The sequence below is a fragment of the Bison bison genome, unplaced genomic scaffold (genome assembly GCF_000754665.1).
Source record: "Bison bison bison isolate TAMUID 2011002044 unplaced genomic scaffold, Bison_UMD1.0 scf7180017864451, whole genome shotgun sequence".
Classification (NCBI taxonomy): domain Eukaryota; kingdom Metazoa; phylum Chordata; class Mammalia; order Artiodactyla; family Bovidae; genus Bison; species Bison bison.
The window spans coordinates 2,225,425-2,237,744 of record NW_011495013.1 but is presented as its reverse complement, the minus strand read 5'-3'; the positions used below and the strand labels follow the sequence as shown (position 1 = coordinate 2,237,744).

At 44.9% G+C, this 12,320-nt stretch overlaps 1 protein-coding gene across 1 annotated transcript in view; it reads right to left on the bottom strand.

Annotated features, from left to right (window-relative positions):
* SHISA3 (shisa family member 3) overlaps positions 1–9,762 on the bottom strand; it is a 14,873-nt gene extending 5,111 nt beyond the window's left edge. Inside the window, exons 1-3 of the mRNA XM_010858919.1 lie at positions 9,640–9,762; positions 646–865; positions 31–260 (exon numbers count right to left, since the gene is read on the bottom strand). Coding sequence (XP_010857221.1) covers positions 31–260; positions 646–865; positions 9,640–9,762 — 573 coding nt within the window. The remainder of the gene's footprint in view (positions 1–30; positions 261–645; positions 866–9,639) is intronic.
* Positions 9,763–12,320: the final 2,558 nt, after the last annotated feature.

The following is a 12,320-nucleotide window of genomic DNA, read 5'->3' as shown; positions in this document are numbered from 1 at the left end:
CCCTCGGCCACCTCCCACCCCACTCCTCACGGGAGCCATCGCGTCCGGGGCTGGCAACTCCAGGGCCGCACAGCACCTGGACTCGCCGCCGTCGCTGGGTCCAGAGTGGAGCCCAAAGCAGGAGAATGTGTGATGCCCACGTAAGGGGCTTCGGGACAGGCGGCCCCTCAGCCCCCGCCCCTGTCTGTCACGGGAGTCAGCCTGGCCGGGCCAAGTACAAACGGCCTCCCGGTTGCTGACAGCTCTGCCTCCACGACGTCCTTTAAAAAGGAAGAGGGAGGGGGAGACAGAGAGGGTTAAGAGAGAGTCCGCCTCCCGGGTCGCGCCGCCCGAGCGCGCGCGGCGCGGCTGCGTGTCCTGCGCGCCCTCTGGTTCGTGCGCCCTCCTCCGCCTTTCCCGGGCCACCTCCTCCCCTGGCACTCCCCCGGGACTCGACTCGACCCTAAACTTGGGGGATCAGGCCCTCTCCACGCACACACACACACAGACACCCCGCATAGTCCTGCAAACTCCGCAGAGGGCCAAGGCCTCCGGGTCTCCGTCTACCCACGCGAGTTGGCGCGCGAGTGGGGACCTGAGGTTTGCTTTTTAAGGATGTAATCAAACATGAACTGGGCGACTGAGGTTTGTCGAATCATCTGTCACCTGTTGCACAGATCCGGCCTCGTTCCTGGGACGCCTGTTCTAAGGGTTCCGGACGGATGGCTTGACTTTTCGGGCCCGCCACATTTGCGCTGCGTTTTCCCCTTGGGTTTCCACTTTCTCCAGAAGGGACGGCACGTTTGACAAATGCGCATACACTCGCACTCTCCCCCGTCCTCATAACCTGCGTGCCGCCGGGTGAAAAATCGAGGGTCACCTCCGCCTGCCCGGGGCAACTCACAGAACCTCAAAGAGCACAATTTCTCCATTCGCGCCCGCAAAGGATATAAAAGAGCAAAATTAATGATAACTGAGCAGATCTGAACTTCTGTTCGGGCAAAGAAACACATTTATTTAAATGATGTGTCCCCCGTGTGCTATTTTCTGGGGCACAGCGCCTTTAGCCGGGTAAGTGCCCTATGGAACTGGCGTTATGTGAAACCTGGGCTCAACTCAAGAATTTATTTTTACGGCATCTTGAACTTCCTCTCACCATATATTGGTTCGTGTGAATATGTTCCGCGTATCTCGACCTATTTGTCCAAGGAAACGCCGAATGCCCGTGTCACTGATTTAGATGTTGGCAAGTTGAGTGAAACAAAAAGACAAAGTTTGCTGCTCAGCAGCCTTGAAAGTGTGCGGTCAAAAGCATTCACCACGCTCGAGGCTTCGCGAGGGTCCGAGTCGGTTCACAGAAGCTTTTTTTTTTTTTTTTGGTAACTCAATAAAACGGTTTCTGTTTTAAAATATAAGTTCAAGTATATTACAAGGAAAAATTCACTTCTGATTTCTGACTTTAAATATAGGGATTAGCATTTAGTTATAAGAATGTAAAAATAATGCCCAACATTTCAGATGTTAGGTAGGACTGTGTAAATATTTTTTATTGCTCTGTTAGATATTACGTGGGACAATAATATGCTACTTAGTAAAACCCAATTAAGTTCTGGCTTTTATCTACAGACAAACAATGAGACGTCTTTCTTGACTTAAAGAACTTAAATAAGCATATGGGAAATTGTTTTTGCAGAAATTTCTTAGGTACTGTGTTTTTACTTACAAAAAGAAAAGTCCTTGCCAGACTTAAAGAGGTTTTTTTTTTTTTTAAGGAGTGTTGTTTGGATTGTATAAATCCTGAGCAATTAAGGAAGAAAGTAGTGTGGAACCACACAGCACCAGTGAGATATAATGATCGTGATAAGATGACAAAACTACAAAGACATGTTTACTGCTAATAACTTTCCCAGAACCACACCTCTTAATAATATTTTTGTTAAATTTAGAGGAATTTCATGACATCACAACTACACACAGTTCTGCAGCAACCTCTGCTAGTCCCCCAAGGGTCAAGTTTCTCTCATTATCCAGCTGTTCTTTGATAGCATTAATATTTTAGGGAATGATTTGTTGGCATGTACCTCCCAATAATTACATTCTCTGTGCCACCTTGGGATTATTTTCCTTACGACACTGGCTATATATAATTGATTCCCTCATTCAAAGCTCCTGCCTATTTGACTTATTTAGAAAGCATTTTATTCAAATTTAGTTGGACATTTACTCATAGAAAATAACCACACCTCCAAATTACTTGATACTCCTTAGATCTGATGTGTGTGAGCAGAAAGCAACTGTACACCATGCCTTCTTTACTAGGTCTTGATCCAAAGCACCTTTAAACCATCGTAACAGTCAGCTCAGGGGGTTTGCACTGGGGGGGAAATGTGTTGGTTCCTGTAGTAGAAACTCTCTTCCAATTGCACATTTACAAATTTCTACTGCAAAAGCAATGCTCTCAGAATGCTCTTTGAAACAAGAAGATAACATGCATTTCCTTTGGGGTTTATAAACATCCAAGATTGCTGTTATTTTGTTACTACTTGAATAGTAAAGGAAGATTAAAAAGTTCTCATAGACCCCCCTCAAAGACTCAAGGCAGAAGACCTAGAGATGGAAAATCAAATCTGCACCATCTGGGGTATCCTGTAGAGGTTTGGGGAAATTCTATATTTTCCCTTATCGCGGTAACACAAATTCCATATTTTGGTGAAGAAAATAATCATAAGAGATCATTTCCTCAGCTTATATTCTCTTGTGGCCCTCCCTGCCTCCGGGAAATGGTATAGGAAATGAGTTAAATGATATGATGTCTGGGATTTGCTTTAATAAACGCCAGAGAAAGAGAGAGTGGGAAGGGGGAGATTAGAGGGGAGAGAAAGAAGCAAGGAGGAGAAGGAGATGGAGAAGAAAATAGAGAGAGAGAAAACAGAGTGAAGGAGAGAGAAAGAGAAGAGGGAAGGAGAAAGAAAGGGGAAATTAAAGTTAGGGGAGAAATGTCAATGTGAAGACAGAATAAAGCAGCTAACACACAATAGCCAATGTGTTGATAATTGTAACTGGGTGAAGGGTACTTGCAAAATTGAAATGCAATTCTATTTTTATGTATGAACAAAAATTATATATATATTTTTAAAAATTTAATAGCTTGGAATCGGTAGCATCATGAGGTTGGCACCAGACCATATTTTTCACCTTTGTCCCTTTCACTTCTCTTTGTTTTATGTTCTTTGAAGCAGAGTGAAAGATTTAAGAAAAGCAATACAGAGAAGTATGGAAAAACAGGGCAAAATGAATGCATCAGAAAGGACTGGGAACTAAAATATCCTAAGGAAAGAGGGAGAAAAGGCCAAAGGAATGCAGAAGTGAAAAAAAATAAAGAATTTTTAAAAGACAATTAGCTTTGGCTATGGAAATCCCCTCCACTATGGGCAGTGAATCCAGATATGAAATAAGAAACAATAAGGTTTTCAACCCTCCCTCAAGTCTTTTCCTGAGTGATGTATTTTCTCTACCCTTCCTTTCATTACTTTGCCTGGGACTTGGAATTCTCTTCCTTAGATTACTTACTATAAATCTCTTAATCCAGAACCCTGTCAATCTGAGATACTGAAAAAGGTACATTTTTCTCAAATTTGCTTTGGCACATATTCACCACTAGAGAATATGAGGCGCCCAGAAGTGTACTTTCAGACACCGCCAGCAGCCCAGCCCCAAGCTGTGCCCCTCCCCTTGCATGTTCTTTGACCTCAGACTCATCATTTGTAAAGAGGGGATTAGACATTAGGGCCTTTAGAGCAGTGTTTCACAAACATGCATGCGAATCACCTGGAGTGCTAAGATGCAGATTTTGATTCCCACGGTCTGAGAAGGGGCTTGAGATTCTGCCTTTCCACCAAGCTCCCGGGTGATGCCGAGGCTGCTGTCTGAGGACCAACCCCTGCATGCTCTTGGCCTCCTCTGCCCTTGTCCCCACTCACAGGGGAATGAATGAGTGAAGCCAACGAAGCAGGCCCATCCAAAGCCTGTACCACCCTCTAGGCCTTAAGCACTCCCTACTCAAATAGACCCAAGCTGGCTCATAGGGTTCGCAAAAGCTTCTTGTGAAGGCAGGCTGTGCTAAGTCGCTTCAGTCATGTCCGACTCTTTGCGACTCCATGGACTGTGGCCCACCCGTCTCCTCTGTTCATTGGATTTCCGGGGCAAGAATACTGGAGTGGGTTGCCATTTCCTCCTCCAGGAGATCTTCCTGACCCAGGGATTGAACCCACATCTCTTAGGTCTCCTGCATTGGCCAGCGGGGTTCTTTACCACTAGCACCACCTAGGAAGCCCCAGAGGTAGGCTAGGGTGTCCAAACATGGATGTGAGAAGCCCCCTGCAGTGCAAGAGGGACTCTGGGATGGGCTGGGGAAGGAGGATAGGCAGATTCAGGCTGGTAGCCTCTACCAGTGCCCGGACTCACACATGGCAGAGGGGGCCTGTTATGTGGCACAGCCCAGGGACTCAGTAAATAAATAGTCATAGAGGGAATCAGTGAATGATCGCATGAATGATGAATATTTTCCTTTAGTAACTCCAAACATTTACCACACCTCATGGTAGTTTTATGACAGGCCAATCCATCTTCTCCGTTGGCTTGACCTCCTTTCTTGTTACTGCATCCTGGGACCTAGCAGAACGCCTGGAACATAGTGTGTGTGTGCTCAGACACTCAGTAGTGTCTGACTCGTCACGACCCCAGGGATGGTAGCCTGCCAGGCTTTTCTGTCCTTGGAATTTTTCAGGCAAGAATACTGGAGCAGGTTGCCATTTCCTACTCCAAGGGATCTTCCCAACCCAGGGATCGAACCCGGGTCTCCCGCATCTCCTGCATTTGCAGATGGATTCTTACCACTGAACCATCTGGAAAGCCCTTGGTAAATAGTAAGTGCTCAGTATATGTTGAATGAATGACTGTAAGTAATTGGCAACTGGCAAGAACTTGTGACAAGTGACTGATACTCGTTTCACCACCATATAAAGTGAGTGGAAGCTGGATTAGTGGACAGCAGGGTGAATTTCCTGGGCAGGGACTATTTGTGGAGTCAATTCTGGTGATTTAATTGTAAATGTAGCTCACCAAGACTTACCCAGAGTGTCAGCACTGCTTAGAATAGGGCAGTCACCAGCCAGTTGTTCAGTCTGACTCTTTGTGACTCCACGGACTGCAACATGCCAGGCTTCCCTGTCTTTCGCTATGTCCTAGAGCTTGCTCACACTCATGTCCATTGAGTCAATGATGCCGTCCAACGATCTCATCCTCTGTCCCCCCACTTCTCCTGCCTTCAATCTTGCCCAGCATCAGGGTCTGTTCTAATGAGTCAGCTCTTCGCATCAGGTAGTCAAAGTATTGGAGCTTCAACATCAGTCCTTCCAACTAGTTTGATCTCCTTGCTGTCCAAGGGACTCTTAAGTCTTCTCCAGCACCAGTTAGAAAGCATCAACTCTTTAGCACTCAGCCTTCTTTATGGTCCAACTCTCACATCCATATGTGACTAATGGGAAAACCACAGGACTATGATGCAGAGAAAATCAACCAGCATAATAGAAAGAACATTCCAGCTTTGAGTCAGAAAAGTCTAGTCTTGAGTGTGCCTCTTTCTGACCACATGACCTTCAGCAAGGTCATTCTCCACTTATTGAAACCTCAGCTTCCTGTCTCTAAAATGAGGGAGTTGGGAAGGAATAACCTCTACCTTGAAGGATGGTTGGAAGGATTCAAAATAAAACATAGCAATTCTGGCTCTGAGTAAGGGCTTCAGAACCAGTAGGTATTACCTACCACCAGCTGGTTTGAATCTCCAGTGAAATAATCATGGCAAGTTTCCTGCTAACCAGTATGGGCCTATGCCCTGATTAACTTGAGTGGATTATTTACAGTTCTCCATCATTCATTCCCTTATTCATTCAGTGTACCCATTCATAACCCCTGGCAATTGAATATCGATTATTCATTTTTGGAGTTGTTCTCCTGAGTCATGCACCAAAGCCCAGAGCAGAGGGAATAAGGGTGGGTGTCAGATGATCACAGGGTTGGGACAGGCCCTCCCGGACAGATCTTATTTCTGTTGGGTTTCTATTATATAAGGTGTAACCCCAAGCACAGGTGGGCATTTAATAAGTATCCGATTAGTCTGTGATTCCATACTATGTCAGTGGAGATGTAATTTATTAACCTGGGCTCCTGGCATCCTTCCAGTGCATGTATAATAGAAAGATATTTTTTCATGCAGAAATATAAATTAAATTAATTGGCATCCATATTTAATTGAAACTTCCGTGACAGTAGATGGATTCCCCCACACACACACACAACTGCCACCCCTTTCTCAGCAAGGGGCATTTCCTTCTGAGTGCTTGCAGACTGAAGAGAGGCCAGCCCCAATTTCTGGAGCTCCCCAGGGAGCTGGCTTTCAGCAGGGTTTAGAGCAGCACGGAAAGTGAACTGACCCTGGAAAAATGGTAAGTTGCTGCTCAATAGCCATGTGTTCTTTAGGTGGGGGAAAGGTTTACAGAGGAGAAAGAAAACACAGAGGTTGCTTGTCTTATTTCTGTCTTCTTACTCCCCTTCTCACTCTTACCAGTCACACCAGAATGTTTTGAAAAACTTTAAGTCACCCTTAAAGTTTGGAAATCACATAGAATTCTTCTGAAAGCCACTATACAATGGCTGTCAAAGGTATCGTTTAAGTGTTCTCCTTTATTAAATAGCCCATATTTTGTTAGCTCTGTGGGCAACATAAGGGCCAGTGAGGCAAAGGTCATAATTTCCATCCCTGTGGGTCAACTAAGTTTCCTCTGTCTAAGGGATGCAGAATGCACACTTGACCTTAGCTGGCAAACACCTGCTGTGAGTTGTTTGAAGGCACCAGTCAGAGGACTTGGATGTGACTGACACTGCTACTGTGCAGCATGGAAAATAAACTGAGTGTTCCACACTCACAGCACACGGGCCCACAGCGTCACCTTCCTAACGCACAACTCATCCTATTCTCAGAACTGTGCTGTGGAATTCTGCTTTCTATGTTCCACCATTTCATTTTACATGGCCATTCATTTTGTACAATCGTTCCACTTTATACTTCTTCAACATACTTTTTATATCAAGGACAAGAAGAAAACTCATCCTTGGTATCTTTTTTTTTTTGGTTTCTCCTCATGAACTGGGCTTGAAGTGGAGATGACATTTGTAGCTGTCTGCATGGTTATTCCAATTTAGTATAAAAACCTAGGATTCAGCAATACTTCAGTGTGTGTGCCATCTGCCTCTTCTATCCACAGCTTAGCTATATGACAGCCTCGGCCCTCTTGAAGACAGAGGAAATCTAGGAAATTATCTTCCCTGTCCCCACCCCCATCCCCCAGCACCTTGTTTTCCTAAGAAAGCTTAAGAAGTTACAAGTGAAGTGAAATGAAGTCACTCAGTCGTGTCCAACTGTTTGCAACCCCATGGACTGTAGCCTACCAGGCTCCGCTGTCATGGGATTTTCCAGGCAAGAGTACTAGAGTGGGTTGCCATTTTCTTCTCCAGGGGATCTTCCCGACCCAGGTCTCCCACATTGCAGGCAGATGCTTTACCGTCTGAGCCACCAAATTTAGCTAATTTTATTAATAAAAGAGTGTCTTCCCTGGTGGCTCAGTGGTAAAGAATCTGCCTGGAATGAAGGAGACTCAGGTTTGATCCCTGGGTTGGGAAGATCCCCTGGAGAAGGGAACGGCTACCCACTCCAGTATTCTTGCCTGGAGAATTCCATGGACAGAAGAACCCAGTGGGCTATCGTCTATGAGGTAGCAAAGAGTCCAACATGATGACTGAGCAACTAAGCACATTGATAAGAGAGTGGTTTACACTCTCACACAGGGCATATCTTTCTCTATGTACTCATCTCTCTTGATTTTTCTCTTGACCTGACCTGAGCAGAATTTCTCCCCCTAATCTAATAGCCTACTCCACTACCCTCCATTCCATGTGAGCCTGAAGGAACTGTCTTGGTGCTCTACTCCTAGCCAGGGTTGGGTACGAGACTTTAATGAAGCAATGAGAATTCCTGTCTCCCTGGAATCTGTGATTAGTTCAGGGGTGTGCACTTGACTCAAGCAGGGCCTATCAGAGACCTTTCATGAGTTTTGAGTCTGCCTACAATGCAGGAGATCTGGGTTCAATCCCTGGGTCAGGAAGATCTCCTGGAGAAGGAAATGGCAACCCACTCCAGTATTCTTGACTGGAAAATCCCATGGATGGAGGAGCCTGGTAGGCTACAGTCCATGGGGTCACAAAGAGTAAGACACGACTGAGCTACTTCACTTTCACTTTCACTTTCCCATCTTTGTAGCTTGTGAACAGTGGAGATGTTTGCCTGGAGCAGTCAAAGACAAGATCTTTGACTTATAAAGCAGGCCTAACTGAGAATAACATAACTCACAGAGACAGGAGAAAAATCAAAAGGGAGAGATTTAAAATGTTTGAGCCCCTGGATGCAGCACTGCCTGAAGCTTGCCATATCCTGATCTTCTCTGTTACGTGGGAGGATACATTCACTTTTGGCCTAAGCCAGTTTGGGTTGGGATTTGATCACATGTGATGGAAAGCATCTTGACTACTACAATAAATATTATGGGGGCGGCTTTAATAAATAACTGCTGCCTGCAATTAGGAGGGGCAGTAAAGTTTTTGAAATAAAACAGGAAAGCACAACATCTGTAGCTATATTGTGAAGGGACAAATGTTTTATTTACCTCATTAGGCCTCCATGCTTAGTTGCTCAGTTGTGTCTGACTCTGTACAGCCCCATGAACTGTAGCCCGCCAGGCTCCTCTGTCCATGGGATTCTCCAGGCAAGAATACTGGAGTGGGGTGCCATTTCCTCCTCCAGGGAATCTTCCTGATCCAGGGAACGAACCCATGTCCCTTGTGTCTCCTCATTGCAGGCAGATTCTTCACCCCTAGAGCAACCTGGGAAGCCCTGCATTACACGGCTTTAGGATAGTACATTCCAACCTCTTGGTCACATCATATTGGGTGGATTATGAAATCAGTTTACCAGGACATCAGTGGCATTTGTTAAAAGATAGAGTATAATATAAAATAGAGAGTATGTCACCATAGTAAAGGTAGGTTTGATTTCACAACATTTTATTTCATGTATTTATGTTCGTATCTATGTACTAGATAGGGATATAAAATATTTTTTCACTGAGGGGCATGATCGAAACATTTGAAAGTCACACTTGGAACAAAACTATACCAAATCGCTGAATAAAGCAGAGGAATCAAAATATTTAGCATGTTACTATTCCTGTGCTCTAAGAAAACGTGGTTGCCCATCTTCCATAACTACTCCTTCAGTCCTGACCTTGCTAGGGATGCACGGGGCAAGAAGGTAGGAGTCATGCATGGCATTAAAGTAGTTAAGTAAAGGTGTGAGGCTCTTCTAGTTTAAGACTGCTTCCTGTGAGTCATTTATTCAGTTGCAGTTCATCTCTTTCTCAGGGCTGTTCTGGCCCCTGGTCCTCCCCTTGGCTATAAGGGGTGGAGGAGAGTGGCCACTTACCCCAGCTTTCAAGGGCAGGAGAGAGAGTCTGGAATGCTCAACCTGTTCTCCAGATGTTCACAGCTCACCTTTCTCGGGGGTGCTGGTCCACTGAAGTCTGTGATTGGCAAGCACACGATGTATTCTGCTTTTCCTGGCCCCACCTCGGCTCTCAGCAGTGATGTGAACATCTCTATCTTCCCCTCTCCCATCCGCTACCTCAGGTCTAGCTTGTCCTGGGTCATGGATCCCTGGTCCTTGGTTAATGGGTAAGTCACCCTCAGCACAGAAACGCCCCCACCCCCACCAGCATCATCAGCTATTTTCCATTTCTCCATTCAGTTCAAGGGAGCTTTTAGATCCTTCCACAACACACAGGTGCCAGGAGAGGTTCCAGAATCATAACTCAGTCTCACTCTTTGCCTGTTCACGCTGACTGCCACCTTAACTGGCTTCCTCGTATAGGAGCAAGACCACGCACGCCATGGTTGGCTACCCCAAAAGTCCCAAAGAGAGAAGGAGGCAAACTCTGCTCTTGACTTCACTCCGAATTTTCTGACTCCTTTCCATCTCTGTTTTCTTTGGGAACAGGGCTTGGAAAGCAGCAATCAGAACACACTGTCTCACCAGTTGCTTCTTTTTTTTTTTTTAGTAGTGCCATGTGGCATGTGGGGTCCCAGTTTCCTAATCAGGGATCAAACCTGTGCCTCTTGCCTTGGAAGTGTGGAGTCTTAACACTGGACCACAACTGCTACCACATACCCCAGCTCAGTGGCTAGGAATCTGCAGGAGACGAGGGTTCGATCCCTGGGTCAGGAAGATCCCCTGGAGAAGGAAATGGCAACCCACTCCAGCATTCTTGGCTGGGAAATCCAATGAACAGAGGAGCCTAGGGGGTTGCAAACAGTCAGACATGATTGAGAGACTAAACAACATCCCAGTGTTATCCATACTTCCCTGGGCTCCAGTGGAGGATGCTTTCTCTTTTTCCCATGGGTCAGGGGGGACCCTTACATTTACTGAGTTATTTCTACCAATGACCTACCATAAGCCTAAAATCACACAAGATAGCTCTTAATGAATAAAGAAGAGCTTAAGGAATTTTAAAAATCCTCAAGATTCTCAGGACCATTTTTCTCTATGGACTTGAAAAATGCCATATTGGTAGCCTAAACCTGGACACTGACCTTTCCTTTCTCTTTTTTCCCCCCATTTTAACAAATTCTGAACACCCTAGGAAAAATGGATGCCCTTGGCTGGCTATGGGAAACACCACAAAAATTGAGATATGTTGTTTAAATTACTGACATAATTTAATAAGTATTATCCTTTTACAAGAATAATTTATGTTCATAATTACCATCACGTGGTGGTCAGCTTGAACTACACTTAGGTATTTTAAATACTTAGTTTTTGTACACATAAACACATACATACATTCTTAGTATTTCCACCAGGAATTTAGGGGTAATTCTTCACCCATTATTTATAAGAGTGGGTGGGCTTTTATAAGTATGGGAATAGCCCTACTTCTCTGTACAAAAAAAAAAAAAAGAAATTTCTACACAGAAGACAAAGAAAATTTATCTTTCTAGACCAGTGGTCAGCAAATTTTTCTATAAAAAATGTCTGATAGTAAATATTTTAGGCTTTGTGGACCATATGGTCTCTTTCATAGCTACTCAACTCTGATGTTGTAGCACAAAAAAACAGCCATAGATGAACATAAATGAATGGATGTGCCTGTGTTCCAATAAAACTTTATTTATGGAGACTGGAATTTGAATTTCATGATATTGTCAATTGTTACAAAATATTCTTCTTTTGATTCATCTCAATGTTAAAAACATAAAAATCACTCTTTATCATGGCTTATATGACATGGGCAGCAGGCTAGATGTATCCTCCAAGCTACACTTGCCAGGCCCTGCCCTAGATCCCCTTTTGAAATTTAGACATTTTAATGTTCCCTCTCCTCCCATTTGGGAGAAGGCAATGGCACCCCACTCCAGTACTCTTGCCTGGAAAATCCCATGGATGGAGGAGCCTGGTAGGCTGCAGTCCATGGGGTCGCTAAGAGTTGGACTCAACTGAACGACTTCACTTTCACTTTCCACTTTCCACTTTCATGCATTAGAGAAGGAAATGGCAACCCACTCCAGTGTTCTTGCCTGGAGAATCCCATGGACAGAGAAGCCTGAAAGGCTGCAGTCCATGGGGTTGCACAGAGTCGGACACGACTGAAGCGACTTGGCAGCAGCAGCAGCAGCTCCTCCCATTTATGATTCAAGTTAGTGTAGCAATGGCAACAACCGAGGCCAGTTTTAGCTTTACCATTGCCTCTCTGCTTGTTGGCATGTAGAAGAGAAGAGCTGTCACACCCCTGCACTAAAAGTGAGCTGTGACCTGGACGTTCTGGGTGACCTCCTTCTGGATTTGCAAACTAGAGTCAACTGACCCACAGACATTGTTGGAGAAAAGGGCTATGGCTCTTGATGCCTCTGCACCAGTCCCCCGAGTTCCTTTCCTAATTGCACCCTGAAAGACAGAGGCCAGATCATGGAGGACTCCGCAAAAGTGCAAAAAGGGAACGTGGTTTGGCAAAACTAATACAATTATGTAAAGTTTAAAAATAAAATAAAATTAAAAAAAAAAAAGGGAACGTGGTATAACATTATTCTGCTGGAACTTTCATCTTTGCTGATGTGGATGGTATCCCTGCTGAAACCGTCTCCTGTGGCTGGTCAAGGGAATTATAGTCTTCAGCTTT